Source organism: Manis javanica, chromosome 1, assembly GCF_040802235.1.
Source record: "Manis javanica isolate MJ-LG chromosome 1, MJ_LKY, whole genome shotgun sequence".
NCBI lineage: Eukaryota > Metazoa > Chordata > Mammalia > Pholidota > Manidae > Manis > Manis javanica.
In genome coordinates this window covers 162,608,435-162,629,514 of record NC_133156.1, presented here as the reverse complement: position 1 = coordinate 162,629,514, position 21,080 = coordinate 162,608,435, and the positions used below count along the sequence as shown (strand labels likewise).

Below are 21,080 nucleotides of genomic sequence, written 5' to 3'. Positions count from 1 at the left end.
AAAGTACCAAACCTCTGGGCAATTTGCTAATTACTAATACCAGGAAACAATGAAGAGCAAGTCATACATAAAATAGCCTCCCTAATGTCCAAGGGAAGTATCCCCACAACAAACTAGAACAATTTTAGCACCACTATTCTTGACATTTTTCCTGCAGTGTTAACACAGGGAATGATAGTTTGCACAAAGCACTTTCCATTCGACACACAGTTTACTTTCTTGAGAAAATGTCTTCTAAATTCTCAACTCAAACACGGGAGTGTCATCTCTTGTTTGTTCCTTTGGAAATGATCTAGTTAGTGCCCAAACTGGTGAAATGAGTGTTTTCAGCTAATAAAAGTTTATACATGATATTGATAATACGGATATATATAATAATATAACATCCTTTTTTCTTTTTACTATGGTGGTAACACTATAGTGGTATTTTCAGCATCACATTCACATGCATTAAAGTATGCATGCTAGTTGTGGCAGTTATCAAGATTAATAATTAAAATATTAAAACTATCAAAATTAATTTCACACTGTAAACACTTACATAGCTTGGGAAGGTTTCCTGTTTCATGAAAGAGTTGGGACATCTAAGTACCCTTAGAATGCTAAAATAGTATGATTAAAATTTCTGACCTTTTGACAGTCTTAGCCTCTCATTTTCCTTTAGCTCTACTTTCATCAAGGTAGTAAACAGTAAGGTTTGATTAAAAAAAAAAAAGTCCAATACAGAGTGGATTATCTACATAGAGGCAGTTTTTTTTCCTCTTAATTTGGTATCTTATTTAAAATGCCACTGTTCATGATTCTTACATAATAGACTGCCAGGCTCAGAGCAGACTTAGTAATACCTCTTAGAGGAGAAAGATCCCTTGCACACTGGCTGCTCCTCCTGCACTGTTTCTAGCAGTTCTTTATGCAACACTACTGAGGAGCTGCAAGGTTTTGCCAACAGCCTCCCAGATTGTGTGAGTTCTCCAGCAGAGAAATCCCAGATGAGGCCCAGGTATATGATGTGCTAGCATAAAATTCAATTCACGTGTTTATCATGAAATAGCCAATATACTAGAGGAAATCAAGTATGAAGACTTTTCCTCTACTTTTAAACATTGTATTCATTTTCTATTGCTGCATAACATCATAAATTTAGAAGCTTAAAACAACACCCATTTATTAGCTCTGCAGGCTGGAAGTCCACACAGGCTTGACTGAGCTCTCTGTTTAGGGTCTCAGGGTTGCAGCCATGGTGTCGGCAGGGCTAGGCCCTCAGCTGCTGGCGGAGTGTCTACCTGCATGCTCCTCCAGGTTGTCGGCTGAATCCAGTGCCTATGGCTGTGGGACAGCAGCTCCCATTCGCTCCCATACGTCTCAGCAACGTAAGGCCATCTGCAATTCTTCACACAGGTGGCTACCTCCATCATAAACCAGCAACAGGTGCCGTGAGTCCTGCTTTGAATCTCTTGGCTTAACTCCAGCCTGAGAGAACTCTGCTTTTCAAGGGCTCCTGTGATTAGGCGAGCGGCCCCTGGATAACCTCCCTTCTGCTGTGTAATGCAGCACCAGTCACAGGACCATCCACATTGAAAGGTCACTGGGGGTCATTTATAGAATTCTGGCTCCTGCAAACATACATGGCTACTACTTAAAGCAATCTCACTGCACATGCTGTTTTCACAAACCAACTTTGTCTTGAAGGGCGGCACTGTCGGCAGATGATGTTTTCTCATGATTGTGACAGATTCAGAAGCAGCCCTCAGAATATTAATGAAAGTTTTTAAATAACACCTTCTAATTTACTGTTACTAATGCAACTACTGACTTGAAAAGCCTTATCTTTGTTCAAAGACATCTCCAATGGTTGAATTAATACATGCATGCATGTCTATATAGCCTACATGCTAAGAATCCATCTGCATTCACTTTTTCCAAGGCTTTTCTACCTGAAACTTGCTCCTTCTTGACTACATGGTATGGTACAGTGCATGCTGTAAAGAACACATGAGACTCAAAGAACTTAGAAATCTTAGACCTTAGAATCCTACAAACTCAGAATGCTCAACCTTCTCATCTCCCCCAAAATACTCATCATCATTCTGCATTATGATACATCTGCATGTCTGCTTTTAACCTCATAATCAGAATTCATTATTCTGCTTCCTAAAATGCTCATATTAGCACTCTTGACACAGGACTGTCCAACAGAGCTTTCTGCAATGAGGGAAATGCTCTAGACCTTTGCTGTCCAATCCAGCAGCCACTGGCCATGAGTGCCTATTGAGCACATGAACTGCAACTAGTGTGACTGAGAAGCTGAATGTCTGGTCAATTTAGCCACCATGTGTCTAGTGGCTACTGTATGTATGCAGGACAGCATAGCTCTGGAGTCTGACAGTTTATGTGAAGCACACACCAGATACCAAAGTGTCATATACATATGATGGATGGATAAAAATAATTAGTCCCAAATCTGACACTTTTTCCCATTCACTATTTTGGTATAAGTGGTTCAGTGCCCTCTCAAGGTCAAGTATTAACTTTTGCCCAGTTCCAGGTCCTTTTCACCTCTGATGGTATGTCCCTGCACTTCACCCTAACACTGTGAAAGGCCCCTGCTATACTTGTTGCTGAGGAAAGCATGGCTGTTTTTAACTGTGCAGTACAGAAGGGAGGGAAGAGGAGATAGCGACTAGCAAGGAGATCACATAAGCACCTGCGCGGCAGGACAGATGAGCTCTAGGCTCGCCCCCAGGAGCTTTCAGTTGGTGAGAGAGAAGAGGCTGCAGGCATGCACACATTCCCCATAATCCATCAAACACTGGAGAGCTGAGTGTGTGTGTGGCAAGGACAGTAGGTAAGGCGAGGTAAGGAAAAGAAAGGAGAGTGTGGGCAGACAGTTGGTTCCTGCATCCAGACCCTGACTGGCACTTGCCATGTGCCAGGCACTGCCGGGCACAGGGAGTAGATTCATGGAGAGGTGTGCACACGATAGTCCTTGAAAGCTGGGTAAGGTCTGGCTGAAGGTATTTTCAGGAACAAGGGGTGAGCCATGGCCAGGAGGGGAGGGAGCTAGACAACAGGAAAAGACTGGCTGGTGAGGCTCAGCCTGAAGACTGAGAAGCCCTTGCAAAGGGCGATGAGCTGCAGCAAGTGTCCCTACCTAGATTTCGGAGCATGGCCTTTCTTCCTGAAATCGGGGTTGGCTACTTAGGATGCAGGTAAACTTGGGACTTCTAAACCCACCTCTAGATTTTTATGTCCTGATACTTAGTTGTTAGAGCAGTAATTTCACATGTTACACTGGTGCCACAATTTTATAATGAAAGGCTATTCTTTTCAAATGAAATTTGTCAGAAGGCACTGGGCCAAGGAAATTTGAGAAGAAAATAAAAAGTGAATTTCAAAAACCCAGTAAGAATTTTAACTGGACTTTGACATAAAAATCATTTCTGGCACCATGTGATGTTTTAATCAAGAAAAGTAATTAAAAATTTTTTCAACATGGAGTAATGGAAGTAACTGTTCTCTTTCATTGTTCCCAACTTCTTCACTTCCTAACACTGCACAGAAACGATGCTGTTGGGAAGGTGTTTGTCTGACATACTGGTAACCCAGTGAAGCTCCTCCAAGCCAAAGGCAACCAGCTGGGGCCTTCAGCAGCACCAAGGCCTCAACCACCAGCTTCTCTGAAGGCCAGATCAGTCTCTGTACTTCCATGGCCCACCTGAGACACACCAGACTGGTTGCAAGCTGATGATGACAATTCAGAACTTTTTAAAAGTAAAATACTTTTGGTAAAGATCAGCAATTGCTAAGGCAGATGATATTTTTTTCATAGTTGTAATATCATTTGGAATTGCATGTTTAAGAGTAGGAAATACTCTCTTAGGATATGAGTTTACTTGTAAGTCTGTAATGCAACAGAATAAATCATTTTGGAAAAACATACAACTGCTACAATACCTTTCACCAAAAAACAATATTACAATTTTATTTTTCTTTAAAATTAAACCAATTATGATTCATACAATGGTATTACCTAGAAAACATTTTGTCAGAACTCATACAATGAGTGCAGATATAAAAGGATCAGCAAGAGGTAATGCATCTAATTCATGGATTAAAGACACAGATTCAAAAAAACAAAGAAGAGTTTGCCATTATACCTATCAGAGGAAACATAATGAGTTAAAGTCTCTAATAATTTGGACTGAAGGCATCACCCTGCACATTAAAATTATCAGACTGATTTTTTGCGGCTATACACCATATACAGAATAGTAAAATAACCGTCAGGAAAGACATGGTTCTTTAAAATCTTGGCTTTAAGGAATGACAAATGCCTTTGAAAATATTTTGTTCAGCATAACTGTGATTATAAAAGTACTTCAGTTAGGAAATCAATCTAGAATCATTCTTAAATGGCAGTGGATCTGAAAAATGGCATTAATTTGTAATGTTTGCATTTCTAAAGAAAAATATAGAAAGAACTTAAAAAAGCAAGGTAACTGGCTTTCAAAAAAAGTTCTGATTCAAAATTTACTGCACAAAAATATGTACTTAAGTGTTTCTAATAAATTAACTCCGTAACATTTTTATGTATATTTATACATTTATATATATATATAATCCCTGATAATCTATAAAAGAGGGTAATAGTAAAATAAATGAACTTCAAAAGTACCCCCTTCATAAAACTTCTTTAACATTAATTTTTCTCAAATTTAAGGAATGTAACAATATGTACAACTCTTAGGTATTAGTATAATACCAAAATAGTACAAGTCATATTACAGGCTGTCATAACTATAAAACGTTTGAGTTAAGTTAAAATTGGAGGACAGCTTAGGTTCAAATGAATACAATTATCCATGGGTGATTCCCTTTCCGAGTGGAAATGACAATCATCTTATCTACAGTAGATTTCACAAGAGGTAGTGTTCAGGTAAAAAACAAGAACATGCTTAACTATCGTTAACAAATTCACAGGAAAAAATGTGTTGGTTTCTTAAGAGATGATCAGTTGGTGACTTTTTTAATATGAATCTGAAATATAAAACAGGGAAGAGTATGATAGGCAATTAATTTTCAATTCCAAAATGGCCTGAAATATAAAATCAAAATGTGGTAAAAAAGTGTAAAATCTAAGTGGATTCACTGATTTAATATACTGTCTTACCTCATTAAGAATGGCCCAAACAGCAGAATTCTGAATAACTGAAAGTCGAAAGGCTGAAATGGGGTTTAGATTGGGATCCACCATTCCTTCTGCAACACCATTCTCAAATTTTCCTTCAAAATAAAAACCAACACTTGTTGGGTAGACTGAAACAAGCACATATATCACTGACTTAAAGCAGGAAAGGAAAACATCAAAATATTTTTATTATGGGTGAAATTTTTTCCTTCTACTTTTATTCAACTTTTACATTTTCATAAAGTAGTGTATGCTTTAAAAACATTAGAAGCAACCTATTTAAGAGGCAGAGCTATACTTTTTCTTATTGCAAATTTAAAAAAATATTTGTTCTTGCATCAGTCCTCTTGGGATAATTGGGCAAAATGTGACTTACCCAAACCTTACCAAAATATACTCTGTACTATCACTAGGTCTATCCACTTTGAGGGTTAAGTCAATTACACAAATTTCAATGCTCTCATTAGACATACAATGGTTGGCCTTGAGCAGGGGCTCAATCTATGTGTATTCTTCCCAAGGTCACATCTAGGAATTAAGTGGTGATACCTCAAGGCAATTCCAATATAAAACTCCATTATAAATTGACAAACTAAAAAAACCTCTCCTGTAGGGATAAGGACCAAGAACTTCTAGAAATGGTAATGTGCTCTATACCCAAGTCTCCTTGCTGTGAGGAATAATCTTTTTTAGACAAAAAAATTAAGTACTGTTGAAATGTGACAGGAAATGGTTTGTTCTGAGCCACATCTTTCTAGGCCAGAGACTGGCAGTTTTTCTGTAACAGGCAGGTAAATATTTTGGGCTTTCTGGACCCACAAGGAAAACTGGGGATACCAGGTAGATACTTACATATAGTAAGAGAGAAAACAAATTTCCACAAAATTCTTATTAATGAAATTCAAAATATATGAACAAGTGAGTGCGAGCTTTTTGTTTTTGTTTTTTGTTTTTGCTATTACAGGTGTATGAAGGAGAACGTTACTCCCTTTGGGGGATGACATTTTAATTTAGTGGGATTCAAAATTAGTGTTCCTTATCATCAGAATTGATTGCAAACGTTTATCTGTTAATGTGGATCTATTAGATTTTATACATTTTATCTTGAATATTTCCTTTCACATAGCCTAAATACTGCTAAATACTGGTATCAATCTATAAGCACATGACTTTGACGGAACATACTCATTACTTGGAAGGTATTTATGAAATTCTGTTTTGATTCTTCTCTTTGATATCTGCCTTCTGCTGTATCATTACACTGCAGATAAATAATTTTCAAAGGTTGGGTGGAAGCTCCTCCATTAACTAGTTAGTACTTGTAGCTCAAATAATGTTAATTGTCATCAAAATGACTTCACTCAATACAGGTTTTGCATATAAGTACTATTTTGTCTTAAAATTTGGGGTTAAATTAAGAAATATTACAAAGCCTGCATTGAAAGCTAATTTCCAAAAAGATAATAGCGGTTAAGGGAATTTCTTCTCACTTGGAAAAATTTCAGTCTTGCTCCTGAACTCAAAAAAGTTTCACAATGAAGTTTTACCACCTGTAAGCCCGAAATGCTGTGCAGTAGGGCAAGTCAGGATATTCAGTTTCTAGTCATGATGAAAGTTCACAGAACTGATGATGGCAAAGTCTATGAGAGTGAATAAAGTTCAGTTGACACCATCTGTTCAATTAACAGATACATGACAGATTTAAATATTTTCAGCAGGTGCTGATAAATAAGGAAATAAACAGCCATAGGCTTTAAACATCTCACATTTTCACAAGCTTTGTAAATTTATCCAACTAAGCAACCTTCTCTCCACACATATTTTCCCCCATTCACTGTAACACATCTTAGCAGATTCCACTTCAGATTGTAGCAAAAATCTGTGTTTTCTCAACTTGTTTGAGAATATTCCTGTCTGCAGGAATTATTATTTTTTCTTTTCTTTTCAATTATCTTTGCTTTTCAACTATAGATTTGTTCCCAATGTCCTCAACTCTTCCAGACCATATTGCCAAAAGCCTTGTAGTCTTAAGCTTATTTTCCCTGTACATAACATTTCTGGCTGTGGCAATCAAACATGTTGAATTAAGTACCATCCATAAATGGTTTTACTTGCTTGGCTAACATACAAGCCACCTTGAAACTCACTTTGGGTACAGCCTCATTTGGACTTTTTGTTTTTGTGAAGTCATTCTGCTATGGTGGAATATTCTATTCAGCATTTTCAAATTTTTCTGGCCACTGCTTTCCTGTAGGTTGGGTATTGCTGTGCGCACTTTGGTATGTTAAAGAATTCTGCAGCACAGCTATACAGTGTCACTGCATAATCACTGTCTTGCCAATCGGCCAGCTCTTCCTACAGAATCACCCACATGCCACTGTATTAAAAAGCAGGATGTTCAAAATTCACTTTTATTTTCTCATGTTGACATGATAAACACTGGCAAATTTTTTTAATGCCGCAGTATGGTGATATGTGTGGCATTTGAAATGCTCTCAAATTATAAATGCACCACTGCTGTTTGCAGTGCACTGAGCAGCAATTCAACGCAATGAGAGCACCATCTCGGTCTCTATTTCAGCTCTTCACTCATCTGCTGTTGTAACATAAATGCACACAGACAATACATAAACAAATGAGCACTGCTGTGTTCCAATAAAACTTTATTTATGGACACTGAAACTTGAATTTTATATAATTTTTACATGTCACAATATACTCTTCAGTTTTTAAAACCATTTAAGAATGAAAAGTAAACAATGAAAAAAAAATTAAAACATTCTTAGTTCATAGTCCATTCAGAAACATGTAGTAGGCCAGATTTGACCCATGGGCTGTATGTAGTTTGCTGACCCTGTGCTGTTACATTATGTATAGTCCATCCTAAAGTCTTACAATATAGTGACAAAGCTTACAGTGAGATAAGATACATTCAAACTGAAAACCATATGAGAGAAGACTGATATTAATTTTCATAGAAAATATTAAACTTTTAAACTTCCAGAGTAATGTTTTTATTTAAAAATTATCAATAAGCTCATTTCATAAATGCATGTCCTTACTTGGGGCTGGACTGGGGTAGGGAGTATATGCTACAAAAAGTGTTATATTGAATTAGGCAGGGGATTCAGGGCTGAAAAATACTGTTAAACTTGAAATATCCTAATTAATGAGATACTGTCACCTGACAAGTTCATTTAATTAGAAAAATAATTACCAAATGATATAACTGGCTTCACTGAGACACTTTCACCCAGCTGGTTTACCCTATACAGGTGTACTTTCCCATGTGCAAGGAGAGTTTACATACTGCAGCAAAAACTGCAAACAACCTAGGTGTGTCCATCACTAAGAGGCTGGCTAAATAGATGATAATGTGCCAATGCAAGGGAACACTAGGCAGCAAATTAAAAGAATGAAGAAAGAATAAAAAGAATGAAGTTGAACGTAATGCAACTGAAGACTTCCATTCTTAAGTATATATTGCAGAGAAAGTATCATACATGTGTTTAAGTATTCAAATCAGCAGTGGTTAGAATAGCAAAAAAAAATGGAAACAAACTTTATGATCAAACTAAAGAACAGACAGTAGTATATTCATCCATGGAAATCTACACAGCTATGGAAATGAATGAGCCACAGACACACACATCCATGTGGATGAATCTCACAGTGGTGAGTGAAAAAAATACAAACTGTAGACTACAGAATGATATCATTTATATCAAATTTAAAAATAAGCCAAATAACACTGTGCATCATTCAAGAGATATGCTATATATACAGAGTAAAACCATACATGGAAATGGTAATCACAAAACTTAGCATAGTAGTTACCCATGAGTGGAAGGGGAAAAGATATTAGGGAAGAACAACTAAATTGGCAAATCATAAGCTGAACACACAGATACTCTTTATATTATTATTTGTATCTTTTTGTGCATCTGAAATATTTACAATTAAAAAAATGTTCATCTTCCACATGTACAAATGTATTTTATTCAGTGAAAAAACAAGACATAGAGCAAAGTTGTAGAGTATGTTATTTGTGTTGACTGTGTTTTTAAAGAATATATTCAGATGTTTTCATTTATGAATAGAATACTTCTGGAAGGACACAGTCATTATGGGAATTGCCTCTGGGAAGCACTGGGAGGAGGGAAGAAAAGGATGGAGACTTAAGTTACCTTTTTAAAGCAACAAATTGAACTTTGTCTTTAACTTCATGGTCTGGTAGGAAAGCATTAAAAGACAGGGAAGAAGGGGAAAATGGAGGAGCAAATTACTAGTGACTAGACTCCTCAGTCTTGTCACTGGAAGGGACTTCTGAAGTCATGCCCTCTGTGGACCTCCTTCTGCCATACCCTGATTAGGCCATTTCTTCTGAAGTGTTTCTCTGTGAAAGGCTCTTCTGCCTTCTCTTAACTATAATCTACTTAATAAATCTAGTATTCCTTTCACAGAGAGTGTCCTTAGCTACCATACTGCACCCGTCTAGCTGACACCACCTTCACCATCAGGCCTCCAATAACTGCCAGCTGATTGTCTACTGTTCTCAACAAGTCCTTGGGCATAAACTACTGTACACGCTGATCCAATTAGATCCAGGACCCTCCGGGTCGTTCCCACACAGGATGGCTCTTTCTTTCTTTGGTTATCTTTGTCAGATTTCTGGATGGGCTACAGTTTAGTCTGAATATAGCTACTCACCTCCTCTTAATCACTTATAACCAATAATCTCCACTGTATTTCACAGCATCCTTAGTCTGGAACTTTCTTGCCTCCACCTGGGAGAAAATCTCCACACCACTGCTTTGGAGGGACAACAGCCCACTTCCCTTGGGGTGACAGTCCTGCTTTCTAAGCAGAGCCCTGGGTGTGGTGGTTGCCCTTCGTTAACTTGACTCACAACTCCCAGTAGTTGGGGTGATGGTGACCAGGGCCTAGAATCCTTGGCCTGCGGTGCCTGGAGTGGAGATTCCACCCCATGGTTGGAGGTTAGGTGGGAAAGGAAAGCAACTGCTCTCTGCTGAAATCGAGCTACTGCCTACTGCAACCTGGAGCTGGGGGGGTGGGATGCCAGGTGCTGGTGAGATACACAGCCCTAGAGCAGGAGCTGGCACAGGAGGGAGTCTGGTGGTCCTGGTTGTACCCATAGGGCAAAGCTCCTACATCCCTGGGCCTGGGCAATGTGGATAATGGAGCAGTCAGGGTTTAGTGCCACAGACTCTTCATGTTCTTACGGAGATTTAGATTTTCATGATTATACGTTACTCCATTTGCTGTACTTTTTAAAAAATAATTTTCAACAGTTATGGTTATTTCACTAGGGGGAAGATCCACAAAGCTTCTCACAAGCCATTGCACACTAAAGCTTACATCTTAAGAGAGCAGGATTTTTTTATATTCACTCGAAAAAAAATTAGCTGCTCTTTGTTTCTGATGTACATTTCTGTTACACAGATCCTAAGTGTGATGATCTGTTAAGTTCTCTTCTGGCTTTAAACATGTGAATTGATATTTTCAATGGTCATTGTCTTTAAATTACTCAGAGATACTTAATACATATGTCTCTATTTCCTATGCTACTTTCATAATCTAGAATACCATGGTTAACAAATGTCTTGCATACTCAGATAATTTTGTGTACCTTTGTAGAGGTGGGCTAAGAGATACCCCAAATATGAAAATAATTAAACTCATCTATCTACCAAAATTGCATAGAAATAAGTCAGGGTTATTGTGGAAGCCTTGTAGCAGAAATTGTATGATACTCACTAAGCATAAAACTGCTCTAGATAAAGCCATAAGAATGCATCTGTCCTGTACACCTACAATATTTACCAATATTCTCTTTTGTGTACTGCTAAAAAAGCACTAATTTGTTTTAAGTATACACACACACACACACACACACACATATATATATATATATATATATAAAACCACTCACTGAGTTGAAATCTATCAAGGGACAGGCCCTGGTAACTGCAGGAGACTCATGAGAGACATGCCCCCTCCTTCAGTTCCGGAGCACACTGATCCTATGCAACAATGCACTTACACCCTGCTGTATGAGGGCAGGGCATGGGGAAATGAGCTGGTTGATAAAGGATGTGAAAGCATTAACTAGGAGGAGCAACATCAATCCATCATTTCAGGAGGAGAAAATGGCCAGAGATACGGCTGTACAGGAGAGCATGGGATATTAGAGGAACAAATCTTAGGACTGGGGAAGTAAAGAATAAGGGGAAACAATAAGATGTGATAGTGGGAGGGAGCTAAGCAATCAATTACTGGGAAGTCATTAAAGTCTTACCCAGGTTAATAAAGTTGTTACGTTTACATTTTAGAGAGCTCACTGGAGCGGCTCTGTGAAAAGTCAATGAACAGCAAATGCAGCCCCTCTCTGGCTGAGAAACAGGCCATGGGCCTACAGCACCACTGCAGATGGGCTGACTCTACATTCAGATAACAGACCTATTTTATGCTAACAGACAGTAAAGGAGGTGGCTGTTCAGGGTGTCTCCCAAGGTTAGGCTTAGGCAACTAGATTATTCAAATAGTGACAGCAAAACTGTGGTGATCAATGAAGACACATTGTCCATATTACAGATGCTCAGACTTGATGGTCATGTGGCCTCCAGGAGGCTATGTCACTGGGCAACTCAATACAGATCTAAGCTCAGGACGGAGGTAGGAGCTAAAGGCACAGATTCTGGCATATCGATGTTGGTAAGGACCATTAGAATAGCTAAGGTCACCCAGTAAGAGCCTACAGAAGGCAGCTGAAGGCAGGTTATCTACAGTAAATATTAACAATGAAATGACAGATGGAGAGAGGAACCAGTAAATGAACTTTTGGTCTGAAGTCCTAGCTCGGTCAAGATAACAAATATATACTAAAACACAACAAATAAAACTTGGAACACACTGGTGATTATAATCCTAAAGCTACTTAACATCCGAAAAGAATTTAAAATTACTTTAGGAGTAAGTCCAGAAGAGTAACAGTCATTTTACTAGTAACTAAAGTAGGTATTACCTATTCTGAAATAACCATCTTCTAATCGTTTGTCTTTGGTTTCTCTGCTTATTTCCAAACCTTCACTCTAAAATAGAACAAAAGTATTAATTTTACAAATAATTATTTCTATTTAAAACAAAGCTAAGTTAGTAATGAATTTAAATAAATATAAAAGTGACATTTGTGGTAGTTATCTCTAAGAAGAGAAAATGTCATCTCAGTCTTGACCTGAAGGGTCTTATCAATATCATTATTCTCTTTTTAAATCATAATCTGAATCTGTATATAATATATTGGTGATTAGAGAATTTAAAATTTTAATTAATTTCAAATTTAAATCAATTTACTAGAACACTATTTTCTATTAAAACTATACAGAAGAACTATGTGTTAACTTGAAAGGAATCTAAGCATTCCTTAGAAACAAATGAATTAGTTTTGTGTATTAGTCAATAGGCATTAAAATCACATGGTACTTTGGGACGCCAAAGATAAATAGCAGGTAAACACTCAAGTAAAATAATGATTCATTCATTTTTCTAGTATAAACTTCCAAGTTATTTTCCACTAGGAAACAAAATGAAGACTCTTGCTATGCATAAGGCAAGAAACTGATATTACTCACTACGGAGACCCTGAAATCATGAGAATTTTCTTTCACCTCATAAGCAAGAACACCTTCAAACCAAGTCTACTTACTGCTATCAGTTCTTATGGAAAAATAAGGGGGGGAAAAAGTCATACCTTAAAAGGCAAAACTTCCACAGTTGTGTTTAGCAGAATGTCTCCTGGATGTTCTTGGTTGCCACTATGGAACAAATAACTGGAAATACAAACAAAAACAAAAATGTGAGTCAGACTAGAATTTACAAAGATCCTAGAAGATGGCCTTACCTCCGAGGAAGCTTTTAAAACAAGATTCTAAGTCAACAACACTAGAACTTGCATGGTTGTATTCTGAGTAGTCATAGGGAACTGAACTACAGGCTACAACCCTTAGGTGATGTATCAACTACCCCTGTCAGAAAGGGCTTGTTGGCTGCTTAAAACAATAACGTACTTGACAGATAAAGAAAGATGATGAGTTTTGTGTTGCTGTTTACTCTGCTTTAAGTATATAAACCTCTTGACAGGGATAATCAAAACTGTAGTGGCTATATAACACTGCATCTTGTATCAGAGAAAATTTTCACTAGGACAACACCAGTCATGGCAAGTTCAAAGACCAGTGTTTTATCCAATACAAATAATTTCAGTATTAGTAGACTGAAGATGAATTAACCAATTCTAAATATCTGAATAACTGAACTTGTCAATACTAACAAATATTTGAATAGTGACTGATTACATGATACACTGTGATAAATCTAAAATACTAGGTGTGAGGATAATGTTGTTTTGATAGTCTACTGGTGCCTATGTGTAAGTTGTTGTGGGAGGAAGAACCTAGAGAGGGCATATAAAACCTATCTAAATCTAAACCTAAAACTGGAGTTAAGTTAAATGGCTCAAAGTTTATCCATAGGAGTCAGAAAGACCTGGATCCAAATTTTGGATTTCTCATTTCTTAGAATTTTTACCTTAGGCAAGTTATATTAGCTTTCTGAGGCTGGGTTTTCTCTATACAATGCACATATTTCTCCAACCTCACATGACTGTACCAAATTGCTTATGAGAACTAACAGAAAGTTCCTTTCATGTTAAAAATACTCAGCAAGTAGTAGTTACAGAATGGTAATGATATGGTATGGCATTTGTCAGCAAAAATCACCAGTGACAAGGACTTGATTTTCACAAGTTAGGGTACCCAAGTAAGAAACTCCTTCTAGACTACACCAAAAATCACTTCCAGGATTTTCAAATGAGAGATATTTTTTTGAAGGCATCTTTGACTTGATATGCTATTTCCTCTAACCATGGGCCATTCAGTATCTCAGCTACAGATGCAGAAATACAGAACAGAGTGAAAAAGAGCCCATGGATATAATTTGGAGTTTAAACAGACTGATTCAGAGATGTTCACTATGTGATTATTTATAGTGAAAAACTCAGGAACACCAGAAAAGTTTAACCTAAGAACTTTGCAATGGAATACTGTGTAGTAGTTAAAATGTTTATCAGTCACTGAAGACAAAGTATAACTGAAAACGTAAGATCAATTACACACAGACCTCAAAGTAGAAAATGAACAGAACTACTAAGAAAAAAGTGTGTCAAGGACACAAGGTTGTCCTTGGGGTTATGATTTTTTTCCTTATTCTTCATACTTTAAAATTTTTGTATAATGAATATATATATCTTTCTAACATATATTCCTAAGTCAGAGAATATTCTTCCTAACACTTCATTTCTGTATAGATAATCACAACTTCTGCTTTTTCCCCTTTCAGTAAATAAGTTACTGTGGAGACAAAAAAGTGATGCCTTTTCTCTGTCTTAAGAAGGGTGGGGCAATCTATGAAGTCTAAGCAAATTCACATGCACTATGATTTTAGAAGAACTGTGTTTTACTAGAAATGTACATTCAGTAGGGGCATGTAAATATTATTTTACAGAGGTTTGTTGTAAATGTAATTGTTTAAAAATTTGATCTTTAAAAGGCGAGTGCTCTTTAGAAGCTTCTCTCATGAAATTATTTTCATTTGCTGAAAACAAACCACTAGATGTTGTTTGGGGCTCTTGTTCATGAGGAGGAAGAAAACTGTTGTTTCTAATTCTATGATGACTCTTAAATGTAGTAAACAAAGTGCAGAGTGCCATTATACACTATAAAAATGAACATTAAGATTCAAGATGGAGACATGAGAGCTGAGACAGAGAACTCCTCCCAAAACCACAGATAGTATGAAAATATAGTTAATACAACTAGCCCTAAGACAGCAACAGGAAAGAAGGCTGCACCAGACTGCCTCATGAACAGAGCAGACCTCACAAAACAGGGCCTTGATCCGGCGGGACCTGAGCCCTTCCCCCACCCCAGCTCACCAGCAGGAGGAAGAGAAATGGAGCAGGGAGAGGGTGGAGGCCTGGGACTGCTGAACACCAGGCCCCAGGGCTCTGCTTTGCAAGCAGAAACCTACATTGTGTGGTGCTCTGGAGGATGAGGAGATGGGACAGGAGGAGTGCTTGAGAGACAGATTCTAGCCGTTTCTGGAGGATGGGATCCACACCCGGCCGCTCTGGGACAAGGGAAAGGCAGGCAGTATGACAAGCTCCCTAGCAGCAAGAGGGCTGCTGAAGGGGCAGGGTTTCCACGGAGCTTCCTGCATGGGAGAAGGGACAGGGGGACAAGGTTGTCTGGACGTGCTTTGCCCAGCAAGTTGAGAACTTTGGGAAGCTTCAGGTGCCCCATCCCCCTGGCTGCCTACTCAGCTCTGAGGCCGCCCTCACTGGGACATGCGGCCTGCCGCACCTTCCTCCTGGCCTGCCAGCACCAGCTGACAAACTGGAAGTTACTGCTCTGGCATCAGGCCAGCCAGAGGGAGACCCCACCTACAACAGCTAGAGATGCCAAGCACAGAGGCTTATACCTGTGTACTCAGCCCAATGGCTGATACAGAAGACAGGCAGCACAGATGGGAATCAGGAAACAGATATTTCCTCCCCCAGGCACCAGTGCCACTCCCCTACGGCCCCCAACCTCACTCTAGGGGCTAAGCAGCTCCAGAGACTGGAGCTTCTGGGCACTAGTGGGCACACACAGAGATATGAAATGTCAAAAGAACATGGTTCACACCAAAATCTCACAAACCCCACAAAATGGGCCAAATGAAACGGAACTCACCAATCTTCCTGAAAGAGAGTTCAAAATAAAAATCATAAACATGCTTATGGAGGTACAGAAAAATATTCAAGAACTCAGGAACAAATTTAAGACACAGATTCAATCATTAAGAAATTCCATATCTGAAATGGAACATACAATGGAGGGATTTAAAAGCAGATTAGAGGTAGTAGAAGAGAAGGTAAATGGAATAGAAATTAGAGAAAAGGAATACAAAGAAGCTGAGGCACAGAAAGAAAAAAGGATCTCTAAGTATGAAAGAATATTGAGAGAACTGTGTGACCAATCCAAATGGAAAAATATTCGCATTATACGGGTACCAGAAGAAGAAAAGAGAGAAAAAGGGATAGAAAGTGTCATTGAGCAAGTAACTGCTGAAAACTTCCCCAATCTGGGGAAGGTGATAGTCTCTCAAGCCATCAAGATGGACAGATCTCCCAACACAAGGGACCCAAGGAAGACAACATCAAGACATATAATTAAAATGGCAAAGATCAAGGATAAAGACAGACTTATAAAAGCAGCTAGAGAGAAAAAAAGGATCACATACAAAGGAAAACCCATCAGGCTATCATCAGACTTCTCAACAGAAACTTTACAGGCCAGAGAGTGGCATGATACATTTAATGCAATGAAGCAGAAGGGACTCAAACCAAGAATACTCTACTAGGCAAGGTTATCATTTAAATTTGAAGGAGGGATTTAAAAATTTCAAGATAAGCAAAATCTGAGAGAATTTACCTCCCACAAACCACCGCTACAGTGCATTTTGGAGGGACTGCTATAGATGGAAGTATTCCTAAAACTAAATAGATGTCACCCAAGGGATAGACAAAGAGTACAGAATATGATTCATAACATATAAAGAATGGAGGAGGAAGAAAAAAAGGAAAAAAAAAGAATCATTAAGTTGTATTTCTAATAGCATATGAAGTGAGTTAAATTAGACTGTTAGATAGTAAGGAAATTATCCTTGAACCTTTGGTAGCCACAAATCTAAAGCCTGCAATGGCAATAAGTGCATAACCTACCAATAATCACCCTAAATGTAAATGGTCTGAATGCACCAATCAAAAGACGTAGAGTCACTTGAATGGATAAAAAAACAAGACCCATCTATATACTGCCTACAAGAGACTCACTTCAAACCCAAAGACATATACAGACTGAAAGTAAAGGGATGGAGAAAGATATTTCATGCAAATAATATGGAGAAAAAAGCAGAGGTTTCAGTACTTGTATAAGATAAAATAGACTTCAAAACAAAGAAAGTCACAGGAGACAAAGAAGGACATTACATAATGATAAAGGATTCAGACCAACAAGAGGACATAAATGTTATTAATATCTATGCACCCAACACAGGATCTCCTACAAATGTGAAACCAATATTAACAGAATTAAAGGGGGAAACAGAATGCAATGCATTTATTTTGGGAGACTTCAACACACCACTCACTCCAAAGGACAGATCAACCAGACAGAAAATAAATAAAGAGACAGAGGCACTGAACAACATAGTAGAACAGATGGACCTAACAGATATCTACAGAACACTCCATCCAAAACAACAGGATACACATTCTTCTCAAGTGCACATGGAACATTTTCAAGAATACATCATATACTCGGCCACAAAAAGAGCCTCAATAAATTCAAAAAGATTGAAATTGTACCAACCAGCTTCTCATATCACAAAGTATGAAACTAGAAATAAATTACTCAAAGGAAGTGAAAAAGCCCACAAACACATGGAGGCTTAATAACATGCTCCTAAATAACCAATGGATCAATGACCAAATAAAAAGAGAAATCAAGCAATATATGGAGACAAATGACAACAATAATTCAACACTGCAAAATCTGTGGGACGCAAAGGCTGTGCTAAGAGGGAAATATATTGCAATACAGGCCTACCTCAGGAAACAAGAACAATCCCAAGGGAACAGTCTAAACTCACAATTAACGAAACTAGAAAATGAAGAACAAACGACAAAAAAGACATCCTACAGTATGGGAAAATATATTCATAAATGACATTTCCTTTAAGATTGGGAAGAAGATAAGGATGCCCACTCTCCCCACTTTTATTCAACATAGCTCAAAGTCAGTAGAAGGAGGGACATAATAGAGATTAAAGCAGAAATAATTAAAATTGAAAAGAATAAAACAACAGAAAGAATCAATGAAAGCAGGAGCTGGTTCTTCAAGAAAATAAACAAAATAGATAAACCCCTAGCAAGATTTAGCAAGAAAAAAAGAGGGTCTACACTCATAAACAGAATCAGAGATGAGAAAGGAAAAATCACTACAGACACCACAGAAATACAAAGAATTATGAGAGAATACTATGAAAAACTATAGGCTGACAAACTGGATAACCTAAAAGAAATGGACAACTTTCTAGAAAAATACAACCTTCCAAGGCTGACCCAGGAAGAAACAAATAATCTGAATAGGCCAATTACCTGCAAAGAAATTGCACTGGTAATAAAAAAACTACCTAAGAACAAAACCCCCGGACCAGATGGTTTCACTGCTAAAATTTATCAAACATTTAGTGAAGACCTAATGCCCTTCCTCCTTAAAGTTTTCCAAAAAGTAGAAGAGGAGAGAGTACTCCCAAACTCATTCCACAAGGCCAGCATCACTCTAATACCAAAACCAGGCAAAGACACCACAAAAAAGTAAATTACAGACCAATATCTCTGATGAACATAGATGCAAAAATACTCAACAAAATATTAGCAAACTGAACTCAAAAATACATCAAGAGGATCATACACCATGACCAAGTGGGATTCATCCCAGGGATGCAAGGATGGCACAACATTCAAAAACTCATCAACATCATCAACCACATCAACAAAAAGAAGGACAAAAACAACATGATCATCTCCATAGATGATGAAAAAGCATTAGACAAAATTCAACATCCATTCATGATAAAAACTCTCAACAAAACACATATAGAGGGCAAGTACCTCAACATAATAAGCCATATACGACAAACCCACAGCCAACATCATACTTAACAGCAAGAGACTGAAAGCTTTTCCTTTAAGATTGGGAACAAGACAAGGATGCCCACTCTCCCCACTGTTATTCAACATAGTACTGGAGGTCCTAGCCATGGCAATTAGACAAAACAAAGAAATAAAAGGCATACAGATTGGTAAGGAAGAGGTCAAACTGTCCCTGTTTGCAGATGATATGATATTGTACATAAAAAACCCTACAGAATCCACTCCAAAAGTACTAGAATATCTGAATTCAGTAAAGTTGCGGGATACAAAATTAATATATAGAAATCTGTGGCATTTCTATACACTAAAGGTGAATTAGCAGAAAGAGAAATCAGGAAAACAAATCCATTCACAATTGCATCAAAGAGAATAAAATACCTAGGAATAAACCTAACCAAGAAAGTGAAAGACTTATATACTCTGAAAACTACAAGACACTCATGAGAGAAATCAAAGAGAAACCAATAAATGGAAACACACCCCATGCTCATGGATAGGAAGAATTAATATTGTCAAAATGAACATCCTACCTAAAGCAATCTACAGATTCAATGCAATCCCTATCAAAATACTAACAGCATTCTTCAATGAACTAGAGTAAATAGTTCTAAAATTCATATGGAACCACAAAAGACCCTGAATAGCCAAAGCAATCCTGAGAAGGAAAAATAAAGTGGGGGGAATAACGCTCCCTGACCTCAAGCTCTACTATAAAGCCACAGTAATCAAGAAAATTTGGTACTGGCACAAGAATAGACCCATACACCAATGGAACAGACTAGAGAGGCCAGATATAAACCCAAGCCTATATGGTCAATTAATATACAATAAAGGAGCCATGGACATACAATGGGGAAATGACAGCCTCTTCAACAGCTGGTGTTGGCAAAACTGGACAGCTACATGTAAGAGAATGAAACTGGATCACTGTCTAACCCCATACACAAAAGTAAACTCAAAGTGGATCAAAGACCTAAATGTAAGCCATGAAACCATAAAACTCTTAGAAAAAAACATAGGCAAAAATCTCTTGGACATAAACATGAGCAACATCTTCATGAACATATCTCCCTGGGCAAGGGAAACAAAAGAAAAAATGAACAAGTGGGACTATATCAAGTTGAAAAGCTTCTGTATAGCAAAGGACACCATCAATAGAACAAAAAGACATCCTAGTATGGGAGAATATATTCACAAATGACATATAGGATAAGGGGTTGACATCCAAATTATATAAAGAGCTCACACACCTCAACAAACAAAAAGCAAATAAGCCAATTAAAAAATGGGCAGAGGATCTGAACAGACACTTCTCCAAAGAAATTCAGATGGCCAACAGGCACATGAAAAGATGCTCCATATCACTGATCATCAGAGAAATGCAAATTAAAACCACAATGAGGTATCACATCACACCAGTTAGGATCACCAACATCCAAAAGACAAACAACAACAAATGTTGGCGAGGATGTGGAGTAAGGGGAACCTCCTACACTGCTGGTGGGAATGTAAACTAGTTCAACCATTGTGGAAAGCAGTATGGAGGTTCCTCAAAAAACTAAAAATACAAATACCATTGGACCCAGGAATTCCACTCCTAGGAATTTACCCTAAGAATGCAGCAGCCCAGTTTGAAAAAGACAGATGCACCTCTATATTTATCACAGCACTATTTATAATAGCCAAGAAATGGAATCAACCTAAGTGTCCATCAGTAGATGAATGGATAAAGAAGATGTGGTACATATACACCATGGAATATTATTCAGCCATAAGAAGAAAACAAATCCTACCACTTGTAACAACATGGATGGTGCTAGAGGGTATTATGCTCAGTGAAATAAGCCAGGCAGAGAAAGACAAGTATCAAGTGATTTCACTCATCTGTGGAGTATAAGCACAAAGAAAAAACTGAAGGAGGAAAACAGCAACAGACTCACAGAACCCAAGAATGGACTGACAGTTACCAAAGGGAAAGGAACTGGGGAGGATGGGTGGGAAGGGAGGGATAAGGGGGGGAAAGGGGTATTATGATTAGAATACATAATGTAGCAG

General features: G+C 37.9%; 1 protein-coding gene across 3 annotated transcripts in view; it reads right to left on the bottom strand.

Annotated features, from left to right (window-relative positions):
- Positions 1 to 3,955: 3,955 nt before the first annotated feature.
- Positions 3,956 to 21,080, bottom strand: part of MGAT4A (alpha-1,3-mannosyl-glycoprotein 4-beta-N-acetylglucosaminyltransferase A) — a 139,468-nt gene continuing 122,343 nt past the window's right edge. For all 3 annotated transcript variants that reach the window (XM_036994633.2, XM_036994634.2, XM_073239987.1), the window contains exons 13-16: positions 12,960 to 13,038; positions 12,234 to 12,300; positions 5,171 to 5,283; positions 3,956 to 5,037 (exon numbers count right to left, since the gene is read on the bottom strand). In XM_036994633.2, the coding sequence (XP_036850528.1) occupies positions 5,011 to 5,037; positions 5,171 to 5,283; positions 12,234 to 12,300; positions 12,960 to 13,038 (286 nt within the window). In that variant the 3' untranslated portion in view covers positions 3,956 to 5,010. The remainder of the gene's footprint in view (positions 5,038 to 5,170; positions 5,284 to 12,233; positions 12,301 to 12,959; positions 13,039 to 21,080) is intronic.